At 40.5% G+C, this 23,530-nt stretch overlaps 2 protein-coding genes across 3 annotated transcripts in view; both read right to left on the reverse strand.

The window, feature by feature from the left end:
* Positions 1-11,177, reverse strand: part of LOC127191346 (zinc finger protein 54-like) — a 46,847-nt gene extending 35,670 nt beyond the window's left edge. Inside the window, exons 1-2 of one of the 2 annotated variants that reach the window (XM_051148412.1) lie at positions 10,648-11,120; positions 8,108-10,126 (exon numbers count right to left, since the gene is read on the reverse strand). In XM_051148412.1, the coding sequence (XP_051004369.1) occupies positions 8,277-10,126; positions 10,648-10,792 (1,995 nt within the window). In that variant the 5' untranslated portion in view covers positions 10,793-11,120 and the 3' untranslated portion in view covers positions 8,108-8,276. Of the gene's footprint in view, positions 1-8,107; positions 10,127-10,647 lie in introns of those variants that run through there. The other variant, XM_051148411.1, reaches the window with a different exon arrangement.
* Positions 1-23,530, reverse strand: part of LOC127191345 (zinc finger protein 54-like) — a 213,296-nt gene that overhangs the window by 10,235 nt on the left and 179,531 nt on the right. The gene's annotated exons all lie outside the window — the stretch shown is intronic.

A 23,530-nucleotide genomic window follows, 5' to 3' on the forward strand; every position in this document is an offset into this window, starting at 1 on the left:
GACAGGCGATCCAGCCATTGAGGTCTCAAACAGAGCATATACAAGAACCAGTTTGGTCATGTGTCCATGGACAGAGAGACTGCTTACTTGATCCAAGGAGACAAAAGACTATTGCAGTTTTAATGGAACAGACTAATATGGAAAAGATTATTGCAGGTATTTTTTCTTATATAGGTGAGTTATAGGAACTATTGAAAAGCTGTTTTCTAATACTATACTACACAATAATAGCTTTTCGTTTATTCTTTCATTTTCTGCCCCCAGGGTTTCCTTTTGTAGCTCTGGCTGTCATTAAACTATGTATGACTATTCCAGACCCACCTGCCCGTTTCTCAAATGCTGAGTTTAAAGGTGTGTGCCAACACATTTGATTTATTTTTTAAAATTTTTTATTATTAATTTATTCTTGTTACATCTCAATGGTTATCCCATCCCTTGTGTCCTCCCGTTCTTCCCTCCCTCCCCTTTTCCCCTTATTCCCCTCCCCCATGACTGTTCCTGAGGGAGATTACCTCCCCCTGTATATGCTCATAGGGTATCAAGTCTCTTCTCAGTAACCTGCTGTCCTTCCTCTGAGTGCCACCAGGTCTCCCCCTCCAGGGGACATGGTCAAATGTACACATTTGATTTATACTGCCCTTTCTAACTGGGAAAATGGGACCTGGTACCTCAAACAAATCTGCCCCTTTTCAAGTTTTAGTAACTCAGCACAAAAATACACTTTTCTCCTCCCCTCCCCTCCTCTCCTCTCCTCTCCTCTCCTCTCCTCTTCTCTCCTCTCCTCCCCTCCACTCCCCACCTCTCCTTTCCTCTCCCATCATGGACACCAGACTGGGCTCCAACTCCCTAAGACCTGCCAGCCTGAGCCTACTGAGTCCTGGGATTAAAGCTGTATGCCAATCAAGCCTGACAAAGATATTGTTCAGAATGTTGTATTTACACCACAGAGTGCATGGCTGAGATGGAAAATTAATGGTGGATCAAAAGCTTGCTTCTATCTGCCAATGTTAAAACAAACAAACACCAAAACCCCTGTACTTTTGTATTCAATTACATTTGCAGCTGCTCTTTCATGACTAATATCTAAAAGCTCTCCAGGGATGACAAGTCACCTAGTAAGTCCCTGGGAATAACAGGGGAGTTAGTGTGGACAAATGTAACTCTCAAGAGCTTTGTCCTTTCCACCATAACAAAGAGAATTGGCTTGCAAATATCATTTTTAAATTCAAATATTCTACTAGAGTATACTATTAAGAATACTTTGGCAATCAAAAGATCAATAAAAAAATAGGATCAATACAGTTCACATGAGGTAAAATTTACCGACAAGGAGAGACAGCCACAGCATAATTTCAGAGTTGGCTTCCTTATGAACAGCAGAGAAACTGGTCGGTCACACCCGTGGTCCCTTCCTGCCTGTTTCCAGCCTGCAGCTCCTCTGATCTGGAAGGTTGTAGGGCTGCCTCGCTGATCCCTGGTGACTTTCTCAGGCCGCCACGGTATTTTTAGCTTACCCTGAACTCCGCCTTATGCTCTGAACCCAGGTCTGCACCACGCGATTCCCCACGGCGCAGGCCTGTGAGCTCTGGTCGTTGACACTTCTGGCTTTGGCTTTCAGTACAACTTCCGGGTATGCTTGCTTCCGCAGACGTCATTCCTATAGCCCCGCCCACTCTGAACACTTCCCCCACCACCACCACCATCACCCCCTTCTTAAACACCCACCTAGTCCTACAGCCTCACCACCTCTGTGCTTCCAGGTGCGTAGCCCCGCCCCTTGGAGGCCAGTCCCACCCACTCTCTCCCTAGCTGATGGCTGTCAGGCTGCCCTCGATTAGCCCTGCACAGTCTCCCCAGCTGCTTGCTACCAGCTTAGACTAGAATTGAGTCTGCTAGGACGCGGCACCCCGGTATCTGAACCCCGCCCCGTTTTCTGAACCCTTCAGATAAAAGACATGCAGCCTAACACCTCGACTTGACTAACAGCCTCTGGGCTACACACTTCATACCTAAGGACAACAGGCTAAAAAATCCAAAGCCAATGCCCCATCTTCATTACACAAACATGAGAAGCCAAAACCAAACCCTGAAATTTTGACTCTGGGAGAGACATTTCAGGAACTTGGATTTTTGAAAATGAATAGCTGTCTCAAGAAGTCAGGGGTCAGCCCATTGCTAACAGCCTAGGGCTGAACTCATTCCATGCTCTGCTGCTTTCACCACTCATTTTACTATTCAGAAACAAGTTAAGTGTTCTGTGACTTATGCTAAAAGTGCTTTGAAAGAGAAATAATTGAAAATGTTCTTTCCCTTCCTCCCTCCCTCCCTTCCTTCCTCCCTTTCTTTCTAATGGAGTGGTGAATGCAAAGACTGTTGGCTGTCCCACATGCAGAAAATAAGGTTTGTCGTCGCAGCCCTAAAAAACTCAGTTACACCATCCCATCTATACTGTGGGAATACTGAAGAGATGGTTAGGAAATAAGGGAAAGTGCAGGAAAGGCTAGGACATGACATCCTCTAGACTCCATATGGCTATTGTAACCAGCAGCTACTTTATAAACCTGTACTGGCTTCACAGAAGACCACAATCAGTCTAGGAAAGGGGACTTCTCCAAATGTTGACTATGGATAGATTATTAGAAGACTCACCAGCTTTAGTTGTTATCCTCTGCTGAGCTCATCAGGCACCAAAGTCACAATCTAACACTTGTCTCTGGTTAGTCTCAGGTAATATGGTTGGTCCCAAGTAATATGAAAATGAAAACAATAGAGTGCTTTTTGGAATTGTGGACCAGGTTAATGGAGGTACAGGTGAGAGTGGGTCGTATCTGAGGTGTACATATTGGTGGTTGGTCTGGTGCTATGTATTTCAATACTGCTTACTGGCCCCCAAGATCTGGTCCCTGCTCACATGAGCACATTATCACTACACCTGTCCTTGTTGTGTAAACCTTGCTCCACCTAATTTAAAGCTGACTAGTTAATAAAAAACGCTGAAGCTTGAAATTTGGCAGAAGGGAGGGGGGTGGAGTTTTGAGGTTGTGAGGCTGGGGGTTGGGGGTCATGAAGAGAAGGTGCAGGAGACAAGAATGGACGGAGTCCAGAGACGATGATAACGCAAATACCTTGGAGCTCGGATGGGAGGGAGATTAATTCATAGTGGGATAATAGATTAGTTAGTATGTTCACCTGTGTACTTAATTCTGAACAAATCATAGTCTCAATGTGTGGTTATTTGGGGAAATTATGATTAATGAATAAAAGTTTTATTAAGTATATGACTGTATATTAATTATTAATATTCATGAAATTGTGCACACACACACAGACACAAGCACACACAAACAAAACCACATTATATATATACACACACACAGACACACACATATATATATATATATGCATTGAGTGTTAAATAGCTAATAATAGAAAACTTGAGGTCATTCATTCATTCAAAACACGGTTTCTTTGTGTAACTCTGTGATTAAAGGCATGTGCTACCATGTCTCAAATTTCTTTTTCTTTTCCTTTTCCTTTTCCTTTTTTTCCCCATGAGACAGGGTTTGTCTGTGCATAACCCTGGGTTTTCTGGAACATTCTTTGTAGAATGGGCTAGCCTTGAACTTACAGATATCAGCCTGCTTCTGCCTCCCAAGTGCTACCATGTCTGACTTCAAAAAAAATTTATAGTGACCACACCACCCTATAATTTCTTTTTGTATCAGTATCTAGAGGGATATTTTCTTTCTTTTCTTCTCTGTCTCTGTCTCTGTCTCTCTCTCTCTCTCTCTCTCTCTCTGTCTCTGTCTCTCTCTCTCTCTCTTGAGACAGGCTGGCCTTGAATTTACTTGTGATCAGACTACCCTGCCTCTGGAATACTGGGATGTGCCACCATCATGCCCAAATCATTATCTGGTTTGCTATCAGGTAATACTAAGAGTCAGGATGTCTTGCTGTTTTGTGTGAAGAAGTGTTAAATGTCAAGTAGCTTTGTCGTTAGCTCCTCTTTGAAGTTCTGATCGAATCCTGCCAATCTGGTCATGGGGTTGTTTCGAGGGTGCATGTTATAATTGTTTCAGTCACATGGCTATTTTTCATCTTGTTTACATTATTCATTTCATGTTGTTGATTAAATTTGGTATGTTATATACACCAAGAAACTCATTTATTTCAATTAGCATTTTGATTTACTGCAATATAAGTTTTTAATGTGAGAAGACATAAGATCCCCTTGTTCACCCATGACTGTAAAGTAGGTTGCAGTTTTACCTGCTTTACCAATTGCATAACTATCAAGCTATAACAAGCTGGGCTGTTGTGGTGCACTCTTTCAATCTCAGCATGCCAGAGGCAGAGACAGGCAGATATCTGTGAGCTCAATGCCAGCCTGATCTACAGTGAGTTCCAGGTCAGCTAATGTTACACATTGAAACACTTTCTCTACAAAGCCATGAGAACAAATGGGTATGTTTAGTTGTAAGATCATGCAAGACTTCAAAACCCAGGACTTAGGAGGCAGAAACAAGAGGAGACTAAGTTCAAGGCCAGGCTGGTCTACATAGAGAGTCTAGGATAGCAGGAAATACACGGAGAGACCCAGTCTCAAAATAAAGTGGAGTCCTCATCTACACAGCTACATGACAAACCCTGTCTTGAAAAACCAAAAATAAATAAATATAAAGTGGACTTCCCCCTGAAAAAAATATTTTTTGTAGCGCTCAAACAAATGAGATGTAACTTATGTACTACAATTTTGCTTTTAGACTATATTTTGATCATAAACTGAAATTAAGTTCAAGTTGCCAGGCTCTGACTTTCCAGGTAGCTAGCCATCTTTCTTCTCATTCTTCTTTCCCCCTGCAAAACCTATGATTGTTCTTAAGCAGGACAAGAGCAAATGATCCTGAAATATTGTAATTGTACCTTGACATAGATTTTTACGTGCTTTATGATTTTTGCATGATTCTGATTAATGAAACACTGTGACTGTATCTTGGCACAGATGCTTATGGGCCTTATGATTTTGCTGCTTAAATACTTACTATAATGAATGTTTAGGGATGCTGTCTGTGTGGCTTTCCCTGAAGAGTCAGTTTTTGCTGTCTAATTCAAAAAAGGTCTTGTTTTGCTGGACTCTTGTAACTGCTTGAGTCTTTCCCCCCTGAACGTAACATGTTTATGGTACCAGAAGCACCATGGAAACTTCCAGAGGAGAACATCGACAGACAGTCCCACCCCAGCTATGATACCTATGAAACCACTCAATGATCATCATGACAGGGTAATCCTAAGGGTACAGGAGAGGAAAGGTCCCCTTGGTGGTAACCAATAGACATGTAACTGGACTTTAGACACTCTTAACAAAACAAAAACCGTAACGGATAGTGGAAACCTAGCTAAGTAGTAAATGGTGGTGAAGTCATGAATCTTGGAGGAGAACCAACAAACACCACTTTAGTAGGCCAGAATAATCCATAAAAAAATTCTAAACATTTTTCCTTCTACCCACAGGTAGTCTTCATCCTTCATTAAACACAAAAACAAAAACAAACAAAAAACCAAAACCTTTTTTTTAGTGCACAGAGTCCACAACTAGACAACATGCAGAGTTTTGGAGCCCAGGCTCAGTGGATATACCTATAAAAAACCTCCTGCATCTAAGGCTCAAATAGTGTATTTGAAGACAGGGTAGGAAGATGTAAGAGCCAGAGTATCAGGGAATTTGCTGTGAGAATGTGTCTCCTGATGTATTTGTCAGGAGTCTCTAGAGTAACAGAACTTATAGAATAGTCTCTGTCTCTCTCTCTGTTTGTCTCTGTCTTTGTCTCTCTCTCCACCCACCCCAGCCTCTCCCCTCTGCCCTCTCTCCACTCTCTCTTCTTCTCCCTGTCCCCATTGGAATGATTTACAGGCTGAACATCAGCTAATCCAACAATGGCTGGCTGTGAACAAAATGTCCAAAAACCCAGTAGTTGCTCAGTCTACAAGGCTCTGCTGATCTTCAGCATATGCTGGAATCCCAAGTCAGTGACTAACACCTGGAAGGGAGATCACCATCTCTAATACTGCTCTGTTAATGTTACAGCCGTTTTACCAACACAGCTCTCCCTGTGATACAGCTCTCATTTGGGGTTGGGGGATGGTAAGGGCTGTCTAGTGGGTAGGGGTTTTCAGTGAGTGAGCATCATTGGCCAGGGCTAAGGTGCTGAGGTGCCGTGCATGCTCCATTTGCATGGAGAGGAATTCCAGGTGCTAGGCTACATGACTACCTTGAGGACTGAAGAGAGTAGGGGTAGAAAGACTACTGCTGTGCATGCAGGCACAGAACTGGGAAGGAGTATCCCTTACTCCTAAGGGTTTCAAAATTGATATTTTGGGGGTTTGGACTTCACTCTAGCTCCAGGCAGTTTTCCCTGGTTGCACAGTCCATGTGCCCAGAAATAAACTTTGAACAGATATATCCCACATGGTTAAATAATGGTGCTCCCAGATATAGAGCTACTAAATGAAACTCTCTGCACCAGGTACAGATAATCCTAGGCTTATCTCCCTAGGATTTAGTGGTCAGAGAGGCTTCAGAGGCAGTCCAAACAAAAGGGGGCATTGGCAGTGCTGAAGACACCTAACACTTTGATGGCAAGAAAAAGGTAGGGCAATCTTGAACCCTACATCCTACAGTACTATGTGCTGCTGCAATCCTGGCATGGGTTTTGATGAGCAGAACCAACCTCTTTCTGGATTGGGGTTGAAGCCTGCCCTACAGAGAGGAGTTCATGCCATGGCCAAAAACCAAGGCTTTGGAAGTATAGTTGAAAGAACAGAGCCTACTGATATTTTGTCAATCATCATGTTAATCTGCCATCTAAATATTCATGTTTATAATACTCAGCTTGTACTGCTCTCCAGCTTGGAGAGAGAAGCCTCCTATTGCAGCAGGGTATAGGGGATGCAGAGACCCGAAATTGTTGAGAAAGTACTAAGAACAAGCAACTGTAAACTTTATCATGGTTGTGGGAGTGTCTCCAAGTCTCTTTTACCTCCATGAGGTATATCATTTTATTTTAGAGTGTAGAGTAAATATTATTCCATGTTTCTTCAGTAGTTCAAAATGAATGTCCATATGCCCCCAGATATTGTTTGTTTGTTTGTTTTAAGATGGGGTTTCTCTGTTTAACCCTGGCTATTAGAATTTTCCTTGTGGACCAGGCTGGCCTTGAAGTCATAGATCCACCTGCTTCTGTCTCCCGAGTGCTGGGATTGAAGGCATGTGCCACCAAGCCCACCATCCTCAGGAATTCATACACTGTATATGAGCATGCTGTGATGTCATATGCACAGCTTATTGATTTCCTTAGTTTCCTACTTTCTTATTACTTGTGAGGTTTAATTTTAGTGTGAGTTTGAAAGAGAATGAAAATGAGACTTTATTAGAGTATTTTTGTTTTCTCTTAATTTTCTTTTATTTCAACAATTTCAGCTCTAGGTAAAGGATTTGCCAAATTCCATGCATTTGGTGGGTATAATGTCCGATGACAAATAAGAAAAAGAAACTATATGATATACCTTCATATAGCTTCTCAGAAGTATGAACATTGTGATGTATAGCACAATTAAGAGGTCTTTATCAGAATTTTCATGTTTCTATATTTTGCCTTGAGACAGGTTATATGTCATTCTGGGTGTCCTGAAACTCACTATGTACACCAGAATGGCCTGGATTCACAGAGATCTTTTTGCTTTTGTCTTCTGTGTACTGAGATTAATGATGTGCAACACCTCACTGGGAATTAAGAACTTTTGGTAGTTGAACAATATAATTTTTGTATTACAGCTTTTCCCAGGAGCTAGAGAGATGGCTTAGTGGTTAAAAGTGGTTGCTGTTCTCCTAGGAAACCTGAGTTCAACTCCCAACACAGACATAAGAGCTTACATCTATCTTTAAGTCAAGCTGCAGGGGATCTGCTGTCCCTTTCTGGCCTCCAAAGATACTGGGCATATATGCATTGCACAGTAATACAGGAAAGCATCAATATACACAGAGAAAGAAAGAAAGAAAGAAAGAAAGAAAGAAAGAAAGAAAGAAAGAAAGAAAGAAAGAAAGAAGAAAAAGAAAAAAGCTTCTCACACAATTACATTTGCAAAATTTTATTTTAAAATATACTGTCGTATTTTCTGAGATTTAAAACTTCACTAAAGGTTTTTACACATTTCTTCTCCTTGTGTTTCTATTATGTATACTGTTAGGATTTGTAAGCAGAGAGAATACTAGATAAATGCTACATCAGATTATTTATAACAGTATGTTTCTCTCCAGTATGAACTCTCTGATGTCTTCTAAGATGTGAGTCCTGAGTAAAGGATTTGTCACATTCCAAACATTTGTAAGGTTTCTCTCCAGTATGAATTTTCTGATGTGCTCTAAGATGGGAACACCTAGTAAAAGATTTGTCACATTCCGGACATCTGTAAGGTCTCTCTCCAGTATGAACAATCTGATGTGTCCTAAGATGTGAGGCCTGGGTAAAGGATTTGTCACATTCCAAACATTTGTAAGGTTTCTCTCCAGTATGAATTTTCTGATGTGCTTTAAGAGTTGAGCACCTAGTAAAAGATTTGTCACATTCCTTACATCTGTAAGGTCTCTCTCCAGTATGATCTTTCTGATGTGTTCTAAGATGTGAATTATGGGTAAAGGATTTGTCACAATCCATGCATTTGTAAGGTTTCTCTCCAGTATGAATTTTCTGATGTTTTCTCAGAGTTGAGCAAGTAGTAAAAGATTTGCCACATTCCTCACATACATAAGGTCTCTCTCCAGTGTGAACTCTCTGATGATGACTTCTAAGATATGAACGTTGGGTAAAGGATTTGTCACATTCTCCACATTTGTATGTTTTCTCTCCAGAATGAATTTTCTCATGTTCTCTAAGAGCTGAGCACTCAGGAAAAGATTTATCACATTCCTTACATCTGTACGGTCTCTCTCCTGTATGAACAATCTGATGTCTTCTAAGATGTGAGTTATGAGAAAAACATTTGTCACATTCCTTACATTTGTAAGGTTTCTCTCCAGTATGAATTTTCTGGTGTGTTTTAAGAACTGAGTTCACAGTAAAGGCTTTGTCACATACCTCACATTTGTAAGGCTTTTCACCAGTATGGATTCTGTAATGTCTTTTAAGATGTGATAATTCAATAAAGGACTTACCACATTCTTTGCATTTGTAATATGTCTCTGGAGAATGAGTTTTCTGGTGCCATTTTAATGATGAATAGTGGGTAAAGGATCTGTCACACTCATTGCATTTGTAAGGCTTCTCTCCAGTATGGAGTCTGTAATGTTTTCTAAAGTGTGAAAGCTGATGAAAGTTCCTGCCACATTCTGGACAACTACAATGTTCCTCATTGGTATGGATTTTTTGGTGTGTCCTGAAATTGGAATAGTGGGCAAAGGATTTGTCACATTCCTTACATTTGTAAGGCTTCTCTCCAGTGTGCAATTTCTGATGGCTTTTAAGAGCTGACAACTGACGAAATGACTTTCCACATTCTTTGCATTTGTAAGGTTTCTCTCCAGTATGAAGTCTTTGATGTATTTTAAGATGTGTGCACTGGTTAAAGGATTTATCACAAAAATTGCACTTATACGGTTTCTCTCCAGTATGAATTCTCTGATGTACTGTGAGGCTTGAGGAAGTACTGAAACATTTTCCACATTTCCCACACTGGTGTGATTTCATTTCAAGGTAAATTGTATGTTGCATGAGACTGTATGCAGAGCTGAAATGGTCATCATGTTCTTCCTGTCTGTGCTCTTTCTCTTCAGTGCAGTGTCTCTGATCTAGAGTAATGCTGGAACACCAATTTAAGGATTTCTCACAGTCTTCTGATTTGCAAGGTTTTTCTCCAGTGTGCATGATTTTATGTCCATTTGTGTTTGATGAATCAATTGCACCATTCATGTTATTACTGTATCTGTAGTTATTAGAGTTTACTATAGCTTCACTTCCTTTATACAGTATACAGTTGGAGGGTTCATGAAGCGTTTTCCCAAGCCTTTGACAGTTAAAAGGCTCTTCTTTTTTCTTCAGATGTTGATGAACAGTATGACATATATAGTAGTTCTCTGAAAACGAGTACACATCGCATTCATAGGGATTCTTTGAAAATTAAACATGACCGTCTCCCTATAATTTCTCATAAAAATGTCAGCTAGGAACTACTTAAGACATGTTTCCTATTACTATAATTGTATGTCTCTCATAAAAACAGCCTGACAGCTTCCAGGGGTCTGTAATTCATAATAGACATCTCATCTTTATGGAAAATGTCTAAAGCATCAAGATGAATCAATTACTTGAGGAATCATTAACTCACTTTGGGATGGGCTCACTGACTGATTATATTTAGAATACAGTAGGAAATCAATGAAGAAGAGTTAAATGTACTACGAGGTTCACCGGGTTTGTACTCAATAACGAATGGTGTTTGTCCTCAGAAATGAAGATTACAGTTCAGAAGACCTTCCTTTCCCTTATCAAAGTTTCTTCTGTTTCATGTAGTTTTCAGACAACTTAACAGAGACTATACTACATGTAAATTGGTAGAAAGGAGGAGTTAGGAATTCTACAAGCAAAACGTTCTCACCCACAGAGACGAGGTTTATATAATTCTCCAACATCACATCAATGTACAGAGCCCTCTGAGCAGAGTCCAGGCATTCCCACTCCTCCTGGGAGAAATCCACAGCCACATCTCTGAAAGTCAACAGACCCTGAAACAATAAGTACATACTGTTTAACCACCTGTTTCTTGGAAGAGTACTTTCTCAGATATAAGAAGACGGGATGTAGATGAGCAAAGACAATTACTCAAAAAGATGCTCTCTAATATTATCACACTGTGTAATAAATGTTCTAAGCCTGTAAAACCAGAATGACACAATAGTATCTCAAGCATATCCATGAAACAAGACACACTTTCAAGGTCTGGGCATGGTTATCTATCTTGCATGGATGCTGTGTTTATGTCTCATAAGATCACAGTGTACATTTTGTGATAAGGACATGTACTTTGAAATGCTGTACCTGAAGATCATCCTAAAATACTAACATTGAGTCAATCCTGTCTGTACTTGGCCTTACTTGGAAGCACAGGAACTAACTCCAAACATCAATAGATGGACTGCATGAATATACAGAGTTTCTGTACATGAAAGGAAACAACCAGCAGAGCACTAAGACACCCACAGTATAGGAAAGAATCTGTACCAGCGACACTCTGGATAGGAGTACATAGGTAGAATTTACCAAGAATTGCATAAAATGAATACCAAGGATATAAAACTGGCGATCAACAAATGGGGAAATAAACTGAATAGACAGTTTGAGAAGACAGATACACATATTGCTAACGAATATGGCAAAAAGTGTTCAGGATCCATAAAATGCCATCAAAGAAACGTAATTGAAAATACTTTGAAATACTGCCTCACCTCAGGCAGAGTTTCTGCCATCAACTAATCTGACAACAGATGACAGAGATGATGTGGAAAGGAAGTCTTATTCACTGTGTGTATGCAAATTAGTACACACAAATGGAAATCAGTTTAAGGTTTTTTTAAGTTGAAGATAGAACTAATGTATTACCCTGCAATTTGTTATGGAAGTTATGGTTTCTTTAAAAGCTTGGTTATGTTATGTAAATATGTTTTTGTTTCAATCCCCGGTGTGGGATGTGGAGATGCTCCAGTTTTTTCACAGCTGGTAACAGCCTTGTGAGAGGATGCATGATCTTTGTCAGCTGTGAACTGCCTCATGTGGATGTGGTCCTTACCAGTTGGAAAAAATATGAGCGGTGGGTGGGGTGGGGAAGGAGGGCTGCTAGAAGAACACTTGGAGGAGATAGTCAGAGGGAGAAGGGAAGCCTGCTGCTGCATTTGTTGTTGCTGGCTAAATACCCTGATGATGGAGACTGGTGTTGTGCCAAAGAACCCAACGACTCTAAAGAGCAGAAAGTAGCCAAAGAGAACTACGCCCCTTCTCACCACTAACAATCTTTCTCTCCTACCTGTTGTTGGGGTTTTGGAAGGGATTGGGGTGGAGAAGGAAGAAAGAGATATAAGAAACAAAAACAAAGGTAGATTTAAAGGCATGCCAACAGCAGTTTCACTCCTAGAAACATACCCAGAGAATTCCATACCCTACTCTAGAGATATTTACACCCCATGTCTACTAGTGCTTTAGTCACCACAGAAAAATATTTTAATCACCCTAATTATTTACTAACAGATGAATGGATAATGAAAAAGAATATATATAAAATGGAATGCTATTCAGCTAAAAAGAAAAGTGTAATAGTAATTTGTTAGAAAATGGCTAGATTTAGATTGTGTAACATTAATTGAGGTCATAGAGGGTCAAAAAGAAGAAGCCACCTTTTCCCTCATATGCAGAAGTAACCAATAATATATATACATAAAAACAATGTACATGTGGGCTCAGTAGAACGTGGATAAAAGAGAATAAGACTGGTTAAAATAAGTGATTAAGGTAGGACTGAATGCAGGCAACAGATACCAGTTATGACAAATGATAGAAAATTAACTGCTTTTCTATTTATAATTCTGTCACATGTGTTTTTGGGTTTTGGTGATGGGTAAGATCATCAAAATATAATGGATATCGAACCTATTAAATCAAATGAGACTCTGCAGCGCTATTGTTCCTAGTGACTACTACAACCATACAAAAGGTCTTCCAGTTGTATAGTCTTTGGTTTGCTTAATTTCAGTGTATGATTTCTTTGTTTGCTTCCAATGTGTTTTATGATAAAATTTTAAAAATTATCAGAGGCAGCATATTAAAAGTTTGAAATGTTTGAAAATATAACATTTCTAGAAAAAAAGTAGACATGACCACTGACCTGGGACGTGTTTACTGGAGAATCAGCCAGTTCTTTGTGTTTCTCTTCTCTGAGTTTCTCTTTCAGGAACAATGAATAGCCAGCTTGCTGCCCTTTCATATAACAGGTTAAAAAACAAAAGGAAACAATTAATGCCGTAAGCTGTTAATGAACAGTGCAAATCACATAGAAAGTTCCAAATAACAGATTACTATCACAGTCCACTCAGTGATTTCAAAGCCAGGAGAGCACGGAGCCACATTTGAAGCAGGGAGAGAAAATCATTGTCAACCATATTGTTTCATCCAGAAAAAATAGTCTCTTTAAATTGATGGAGACATAAGCACTTCAAGATAGTCACAAATGAAATGTTGTAATATATACACTATAAAATAATACTGAGCTAATAAAGAAAATGGAAATCATGAGCTTTGCAGGTAAATGGATAGAACTAGAAAAGATCACACTGAGTGGAATAACCCAGACCCAGAAAGACCGAGCTTGTATGTTCTCTCTCATAGTAACTTCCTAGCTCCAAATCTTCAGATGTGAGTCCACAACCTGGAGTAAGTGCCGTAACAAGAGAAACTTGAAAGAGACCATGGTGGGGTGTGAGGGAGCAACAGAGAGGGGAATAACAGGGAGTAAGTTATCTGAAGGGGGAAATGGAAAAACAGGGGGAGGGATTATTCATGGAGAAGCAACAGATATAAATACAGAAAAGGTAAAGTAAAATAATTGTAAAGACGTTTGAAACAAACATAAGAAATTTTCAAACCACTGGGGGGAAAAAAGCCCATAGTACCTATAAGTCTATGTCTGCATATAGTATAAAGTTTACATGAAAATTTCCTATATAGGTTGATAATGCTCACAAGAGCCATAGATTTTCTAACAAAACCACCACCAGGCATGAGAAGCCTGCTTTGAAGATGTTGAATATAGCTGTTCAAGAGACTGCCAATATATTACAGGCTATTCCTATAGCCTAGGACTGCCTACTAGAGGTAGAAATGGGTGCCTATTGTTCAAGAAGCCATGCACTTAAGACACATAACCCAGAAGCCTTAATATGGATCTGATATTAAAGAATTCTCCCTGGGGACTAGATTTCATGGTAAAAGAAGGCAACATGCAAGCTTCCAAAGGAGGGAGCCAAGCAACCGTCCTACCCAGCTTTGACACCTATGAACCATGACAACGATCTGCACTGCAGGATAACTCTAAGGGTGCGAGAGTGGCACACACGACTTGGTGGTAACCAATACCTTCTTATTGGACTTACAACTCTCTAAGCAAAAGGAAATCATGCCTGATACTGGAAAGCTAGCCAGTTTCTCTAGGGCTAGGGAAGCCACAGATCTTGGAGGAGAATATACAAACATGACTTTACTAAACCAGCAAAATCCCTAACACTCATTCCCAGAGATGAATTTATTCCTCACCCTCATCAGAGAGAGTTCTTTTAGCAACTCATGGAGATCATTACAGAAAAGCACAATCAGTCAAAAGTGTAGAGTTGTAATGCTCAGTCCTGCTTGATATATAGCAACACAACTCCTACACCTATGGCTCAGTGATCACTGAGAGGGAGGAGAGAGGAAAATTGTGTATCCTGGGAATGTCCAAGAAGCTACCTGCACGAAATCTCACAAATATGGCTGCCTAAACATGAAGTTAACAAGGACAATGCCAGGAGACATTCTAATATGGAAGGAAGAAAGGTCACTAGGCTTTAACCCTAGTCAAACACTAAGCAATTCTAAGAGTTGGGAAAATAGTCTTCCCCAGAGAAGAGTACACCATATGGTTATCCAATGCCAAATGATCATCTCCAAAATACTCTGAGTATAGGTTGTATTTTTATATTTAGGAATACACACAAATATGTAACAACAATAAAAAAAATTAAGAACTAATAAATGTGTAAAATCAAGATTTTGGATCATCTAAATTTAAAAAATCAACTAGAACAGCTTTATAATATTTTCCGTTATTGCTACTCACATAAATAAAACTTAATAGAGGGATAGAGAGGATGGTTAATGGTTCTGAGAAACTGATATTCTTTTGAGCCCTTAGAAGAAAAAGTAAATCCCTGAAAGAACTAATCAAGAAAACTTTGATTCATGCAAGGAACTGAGGAAGATGCTAACTAGAACATGGAAAGATGTTTCTCTCAAGCACAATGGGACATAATATTGGGAAATTCCAGTATTTCTGGGTGTGGTTTATATGACCAGTTCAAACTCCATGGCACTGATTATCCTGAAAAGATACTTCACAGAAATTTTAAAGAGAAGCCTAGAATTTGTATTGATGCACAAATTCCCTGAATACAGAACAATTCCAGAAATAGATGACAGTGCTGGAGCTATCCCAGTGTGATTCCAGATCAGCCCAAAGCAACAGAGCAGCAGATCCAAAACCTGTCCAACAGCAATGACCATGGGATGTCACCAAAATACCACAAACATTTGCTGCAGACTAGATACTCTCTTGAAACCGTTGTATTGGGAAAGATATCTATCCACATATTAAACCATGAACCTGGGTCCAAGTCTCTCCTACCATACAATGAAGCACAGATTTTCATGTATGGCCTGAAACAGTGAAACCTACAGGGTAACACAAAGGGGTTGACACAAGAGGAGGAATTGAAAAAAAATCCAGTGAAATACTAATATTAAAAGTACGAAGAGACAGCTTACATGGTGCATATATTTGTTGTATCTGTTTATAGTATCTATCTACAGTATATGGATAAATACCAAGAATCTATCAGAAACATCAAAACCAGGAATCTATCCAAAAAGAGAGAAAGTACTAATGTAATCAATAACTAGGGATATGGATGAACAGCAACTCAACAGCAACTGGAAGAGCTAATGTGTACATATTAAAAAGCACTACATTGTAGGTCACAAGATAATGTAAATTTAACATACAGAGATTCCAATCCTCCCTTGTCAGTGTCCACACTAAAGTTCCTGAAAAATAATAAATACATTTTCCAATAATTCTTGAAATGTAAATATTTAAAATTCCCTACACTAAATAAGGAAACAGACTAGAGTATTCAAAAAACAACAGAAGAGATTAGAACATATATTTCCTACAAAAGGTTTATCTAAACATAAAATGCTTAAAAGGAAGGATTTTTTTTAATGCCATGAATATGGATTGCAGTAATGATAACTGATGATTATAATTATATAAGTGACAAAAAAAAAAAAAAAAACCAAGAGTAAAGTCTGGAGGAATGCCTTGAGTGCACATAGCAGTTGTTAATAAAGCACTGTTTAGTCAATGAGCTGAGCAGAAGACAGGAAGTGGAAGGCAGGGCTTCCAAAAAAGGTTGGAAGAGGCAGTTGCTGCACAGTTGAGAGTCGGGGAGAGAAGCTGCCCAAGGAGGAGCAGATTGGCAAGTGTTTGGGATGTCTGTAGATTATGAGTCCATAGGATTGGACTAGTTTATTTTAGTTAGCTAGTAGGTGAGTAGTCGTTTAGATTCCGCCCGGGTAGTGCTTGCAGCATTAAAATGCTCTTGTCTCACTGTGTCAGGCCATACAGATAGGACAATCACAACACTGAAGTATTACAATACAAAACAAAGAGTATTAGCACATGGCAAAATGGTCCAGTACATAGTCTTTGGTCAACACAGGTACATGCCACAAAACCTGGATGCGGACATACCCAGCAGACTGAAAACAGGAGAATACATAAAAAAGGTGACAATTCACACATTGCCTAATCTTCTTTTCAAATGTGAGGACCCTATCTCGAAGGGTGTTTGTCTTCTCTAAGACTCCGAGCATTTTCTTTTACAGTCCAATTTGTATATTTTACAGAAAATAATTCCTGAAAAACCAAGGGACAACAAAGAGCCAGAAAACACTAAGAGGATCATGCCTAGAGGTGAACTACTTGGAACTGACATGACAAAACGTGTTAGGAGATCTCGATGGGAAGACAGTACCATTCTTATCAAAACTCTGTTGCCATTAGAGATTAACACCAAGAGCTAGTGAAGGTGCTAGAATTCCAAAAGCAACAAAATTCTAAAAACAATAAATGAACCTAGAGGTATTACTTTTCGTCATTTTATATTACATTAAAATCATAGAAATGAAAACCAGTTAATATTGGTAGGAAACTCTGATTAGGGATGCGCACGGAATAGTACAGCGTCACTAACATGCATAGTCAAATGCATTTTTATTTGCGTCCTATTATCAATTCTTCTCTAGAAAGTCTTCTCATATCTACAATAGGATAATCCCGGGAGATTTTACACAGTGGAAGTTTCCACAATTGTTTGTAGTGACACAAAATGGCAGTAAAACTGATTTCATGTCCCATTTCTATCTTTACTTGAACCCCATGCCAGCAAGCCCGACCACATACCTGGATCCTTTGCCACTGTCTCTTCCCTCTCCATCTTCCAGCCCTCTTAGTTCTGCTCCACAACTGAGCAGGTCTGGGTGGTCAGTGAGCCCTGCACACGAGAAAGCGACTCTTCAGAAAGCACTTGGATTTCTAACACAGTCCTGTGCTCAGTAGATAAAGGGAGGATTCTACAGTGATTACCCAGCTGCCATGCACTGTCAAAATACTGAAAATACATAGAAAGTATTTTCAGTTAGTCTAACTTGAATCTCACTTCCAATCACAGCTCAGTCAAATCTCAGGGGCAGAAATAGAACTGAGTGATTGGGATGAGAACATTATAAACTAGGGAGGTTCTGAACTTACCATGAACTAAAATGACGAAGGCCTTCCCCTCCCAAAGGGACATACACTTGCTGAGTAACTTGCCCAGAAACCCTGAGGAAGAGGAAGGGATGCTGGAAGCAAACTATCCTCCACTGCAGAAACCAGACTGCTGTAAGTCTGCAACAACCAGTCTCTGTACAAAGCCCTCCCAGCAGGGTCCAGACATTGCTCCTCCTTCTGAGTGAAGTCCACAGTCACACCCGTGGCTGTGAGCTGACCAGAAAACAAAACAAAACAAAACAAACAAACAAAAAACAAAACAAAACAAAACAAAAAACCCAAAAAGAACAACATTTGAATGGTTGTATTGGTGCACACCTTTAATCCTAGCACTGGGAGTCAGAAGGGGTGGAACTCTGTGACTTCCAATCCAACCTGGCCTACATGATAAGTTCTGGGCCAGACAGAGCAACACAGCGTGTTCAGGTCTCAAACACAGCAAACACAAGAATCGAAATATAGCAGTTTTGGTCATGTGTCCATGGACCGAGATCTAACTGTGAAAATACGGTCATTGATACCTCAAAACAAATCAGCCCCTTTTCAAGCTCGAGGATCTCAGCACAAAAATACACTTTTCTCCTCTCCTCTCCCCTCCCCTCCCCTCCTCTCCTCTCCTCTCCCCTCTCCGCCCATCCCCTCCTCCTCTCCCCTCCCCTCCTCTCCTCTCCTCCCCTCCCCTCCCCCTCCCCACCCTCTTCTTTCCTCTCCCATCATGTACACCAGACTGGGCTCCAACTCCCTAAAATCTGCCAGCCTGTGCCTCCTGAGTCCTGGGATTAAAGCTGTATGCCAATCAAGCCTGACGAAGACAGCGTTCAGAATGTTGTATTTACATCACAGAGTGCATGGCTGAGATGGAAAATTAATGGTGGATCAAAAGCTTACTTCTATCTGCCAATGTTAAAACAAACAAACACCAAAACCCCTGTACTTTTGTATTCAATTACATTTGCAGCTGCTCTTTCATGACTAATATCTAAAAGCTCTCCAGGGATGACAAGTCACCTAGTAAGTCCCTGGGAATAACAGGGGAGTTAGTGTGGACAAATGTAACTCTCAAGAGCTTTGTCCTTTCCACCATAACAAAAAGAAATTGGCTTGCAAATATCATTTTTAAACTCAAATATTCTACTAAGAACATTTTGGCAGTCAAAAGATCAATGAAAAAAATCAGATCAGTCCAATTCACATGAGCTAAAATTTATGGACAAGGGGAGACAACCACAGCGTAATTTCAGAGTCGGCTTCCTTATGAACATCAGAGAAACTGGTCGGTCACACCCGTGGTCCCTTCCTGCCTGTCTCCAGCCTGCAGCTCCTCTGACCTGGAAGGTTGTAGGGCCGCCTTCCTGATCCCTGGTGACTTTCTCAGGCCGCCGCGCGCAGCACCCGCCATTGCGGGTACTTTTAGCTTACCCTGAACTCCGCCTTATGCTCTGAACCCAGGTCCGCACCACGCGATTCCCCACGGCGCAGGCCTGTGAGCTCTGGATGGAAACTGGTCGTTGACACTCCTGGCTTTGGCTTTCAGTATAACTTCCAGGAATGCCTGCTTCCGCAGACGTCACTCCTATAACCCCACTCTAAACACCTTCTCCCCTCCCCCTCGGCCTTTTTAAACACCCACTTAGTCCTACAGCCTCCCGAACTCTGTGCTTCCGGGTGCGTGGCCCCGCCCCTCGGAGTCCGGTCCCGCCCACTTTCTCCCTCGCTGATGGCTGTCAGGCTGCCCTAGACAAGCTCTGCACAGTCTCCCCAGCTGCTTGCTTCCAGCCTGGACTAGAACTGAGTTTACTAGGATGGGGCACCCCGGTATCTGAACCCCACCCCTTTTATCTGAACCTTTCGACTTGACTAACAGCCTCTGGGCTACACACTTCATACCTAAGAAGAAGAGGCTAAAAAATCTGAAGCCAGATCACACAAACATGAGAAACCCAAAACCAAACCCTGAAATTTTGACTCCGGGAGAGACATTTCAGGAACTTGGATTTTGAAAATGAATAGCTGTCTCAAGAAGTCAGGGGTCAGCCCATTGCTAACAGCCTAGGGCTGAACTCATGCCAGGCTCTGCTGCTTTCACCACTCATTTTACTAACTCAGAAACAAGTTAAGTGTTCTGTGACTTATGCTAAAGGTGTTTTAAGAGAGAAATAATTGAAAAATGTTCTTTCCCGTCCTTCCTTTCTTCCTCCTTTCTTTCGTCTTAATAAAGTGGTGAATGCAGAGATTCTTGGCTGTCCCACATGCAGAAAATAAGTAAAATTTGTCATCACAGCCCTAAAAAAACTCAGTTACACCATCCCATCTATACTGTGGCAATATTGAAGAAGAAGAGGTGATTAGTGAAATAAGAAGAGAAAATTGAGGAGAGGTTAAGATATGGCAATCTCTAGACTCCATGCAGCTATGGTGATCAGTAACCAAAAAACAACTGTTCTTACCTGCATTGACATCACACCAGATAGCAATTAATCTAGCAAAGGGAAAGGCTCATTTTACCTCTCAAATATTGACTATGGATAGATTATTAGGAGAAGACTCACCGCCTTTACTTGTTATTCTCTGCTGAGCCAACCAAGCTCCAACACACAGCTTCAAACTCACAGTCTCACAGCTGGCTCTGGGTAATCTCAATTGTTCTGAGGCAATTTGAATAGCTATGAAAACAACAGTGATTGTTGCAATCATGCACCAGGATGGCGGATAAATAGAAGGTAAGAGTGTCCAGTATTTGAGGCGCGTGGGAGTGCACACACATGTGCGCATGCCTGCACACACACACACACACACACACACACACACACACACACACACACACTGTGTGTGAATATATATATATATATATACATATACACACACACACACACACATATGAGTGTGAAATAGCTAATAATACAAAATTTGGCTGAGGTTATTTATTTATTTATTCATTGACTACTTTGAAGTAAAGATGCTCATGTATCTTTTTGATTAAAGGTATATGCTACCATGCCCAGCTCAAATTTTCTTTTAAATGACCACATCAGTCTGTAGTTTCTTTTTTGTTATTTCAGTATCTGGAAGGATTTGGTTTTTTGAGACAGGCCGGCCTTGAACTCAGGTCAGTCTACCATTCCTTTGGAATGCTAGGATTAAAGGCATAAATCACAATGCCAAGATCATTGTTTAATTTAGTGTCAGGTAATAGTAAAAGTCAGGAAGTCTTGCTGTTTTGTGTCAAGAAGTATGAAATGTTAAGCAGCTTTGCTGTTTGTTCTTCTTTGAAGTTCTGCATATAATCCTGTCAATTTACTCATGGGGTGGCATTTTACAATTGCTTCAGACACTTTTCTACTTTTCGTCTTGCTTATATTATTTATTTAATGTTGTTTAAATTTGGTATGTTAATTGCACCTAGAAACTGATTTATTTCTATTAGAGTTTCCAACTTAGTGTAATAGATGTGATTAATGTCAGTAGATATAAAATCTACTTGTTAACTCATTTCTGTTAAGAAAGTTGTGCTGCCAACAGGGACATATGCTCAACCATGTTCATAGCAGCCTTATTCATAATAGCCAGAACATGGAAACAGCCTAAGTATCCCTCAGTAGAGGATTGGATAAAGAAACTGTGGTACATATACACTATGGAATACTACTCAGCTATTAAAAACAAGGAATTTCTGAAATTTGTGGACAAATGGATTGAACTAGAAATGATCATAATGAATGAGTTAACCCAGAAGCAGAAAGAGTCAAATGGTATATACCCACTTATATCTGGACACTAGCCCAAGGGGCATGTCCCATGAAAATCTTCACATACCAGAAAGTTGGACAGAGGGGAGGCCATCCTATTGGGACTCTAGGTGAGAGAAGCATGGAAAATGGGGAAATAGAAGGATCCAGAGGGTCCTAGAAACCTCCAAGAAGAACATTATGACAGGCACATCTGGGCCCAGGTATCCTACTCAAACTATGGCACCAGCCAAGGACAATACGTGCAGTAAACTTTGAACCCCTACCCAGATCTAACCAATGGACAGGACATTCTCTACAGTTGAATGGAGAGTGGGAACTTTCACACAAACTCTGGTGCTCCATCTTTGACCATGTCTCCTTGATGGGGAGGCCTGGTGGTACTCAGAGGAAAGATAACAGGCTACCAAGAAGAGACTTCATACCCTATGACATATACAGGGGGAGGAGGTCCCCCTCAGTCACAGTCATGGGGGAGAGGATTAAAGGAAAGCAGGAGGGAGGGAGGAATGGGAGGATACAAGGGATGGGATAACTATTGATATGTAATATGGATGAATTAATAAAAAAAAATTCAGTGACAATGGAATAGCACCTCACTCTTCTCCAGGCAATAAAGAGGAATGAAATACAAAGATAAATAAAAAATATCATGCCAAATAAAAAAAAAAGAAAGAAAGTTGTGCTGCTACCTTGGGTAATTGTCAAGACATAAGAAGCTGGATGGCAGATCTCTGTGAGTACAAAGTCACCTTTGGCTTACTGGTTTGTGTTACAGGTCAGCCCAGATTCCACAGTGAGACCCTGTCTCTCTATACACAAAAAAACAAAGACATGATAAGAAAAATTTATATTTAGTTTCAAGATCATAAAAGCCTTCAAATTCAACACTCAGGAGGCAGAAGCCAGGGGAACTCTCAGTTCATGGCCAGCCTGGTCTACATAGAGAGTCTACGACAGGTGGCATTACATAGAAAGATCCTGTTTCAAAATAAAGCAAATTCCTCCCTGAGGAACAGTTTTTATTGTACCAGATGCACCATGGAAGCTTCCAAAGGAGAGAAACAGCCAACAGGCCTGACAGACCACATCAATCATCATTAAGGCAGGGTAACTCTAAGGGTTCAGTAGTGGAAAGCTCCCATTGGTGGTAACTGAGAGCTCTGTATTGCATTTAAAGACACTCTGAACAAAAGCGAAACCATGGATGGTACTGGAAACCTAGCTAACTCCTCAGTGCTAGTGAAGCCTTGAATATTGGATGACAAACAACAACCACAACTTTATTATGCCAGAATAATAGGTAACAAAATTATCAACATTTTCCCTTGTACTCATGGATAGGCTTAGTCTTCAACCTCCACAAGTAAATTTCTCTATGAAAAAAAAAAAAAAGCAACTAATCAAAATTCTGAGTTTTAGAGAACAGGCCCAATGGATACACCTATTTTTAAAAAGCTCCTATATCTAAAGAAAGATTACGAGAGGCAGAGGATCAGGATCTCACAAGTAAGTGTTAGTGTGGTTCCTAGTTAGGGTTCCCTGAAGTAACAGAAATTATAGAATAAACTTCTCTCTCTCTCTCTCTCTCTCTCTCTCTCTCTCTCTCTCTCTCTCTCTCTCTCTCTCCCTCTCTCTCTCCCTCTCTCTCTCCCCCTCCCTCCCTCCGTCCCTCCCTCCCTCTCTCTCTCTCCCTCTGTCTCATTCATTAGAATGAGTTCCAGGCTGTACTCCAGCTAATCCTGTGGGAATCAGGAACTGTGGGGAAGCAGTGGTGCTGAATGGCAATGGAACCCATGCAGAATCCCAGGAATCAGACTCTGGAGACAAGACTCAAAGGTGCAGAATCTAACTCTATTGTCCAGTGTAAAGGCCTTTAAAAGGTTGAATGGCCAATCAGACTCCCATACTAACCTCAAGCACCAATAGCAATCAATCAGGTTGGTGTAGCTATGAGGAAATGGGGCAGAGGGAGGTCACCTCAGGAGACTTCCATAAAGAAGGTGGACACATTAAATGTATATATAAAAAATAATAATAATAAAACAAAAACAGAAGAAGAAGAAGAAGAAGAAGAAGAAGAAGAAGAAGAAGAAGAAGAA

This window comes from Acomys russatus, chromosome 7, assembly GCF_903995435.1.
Source record: "Acomys russatus chromosome 7, mAcoRus1.1, whole genome shotgun sequence".
NCBI classification, from domain to species: Eukaryota; Metazoa; Chordata; class Mammalia; order Rodentia; family Muridae; genus Acomys; species Acomys russatus.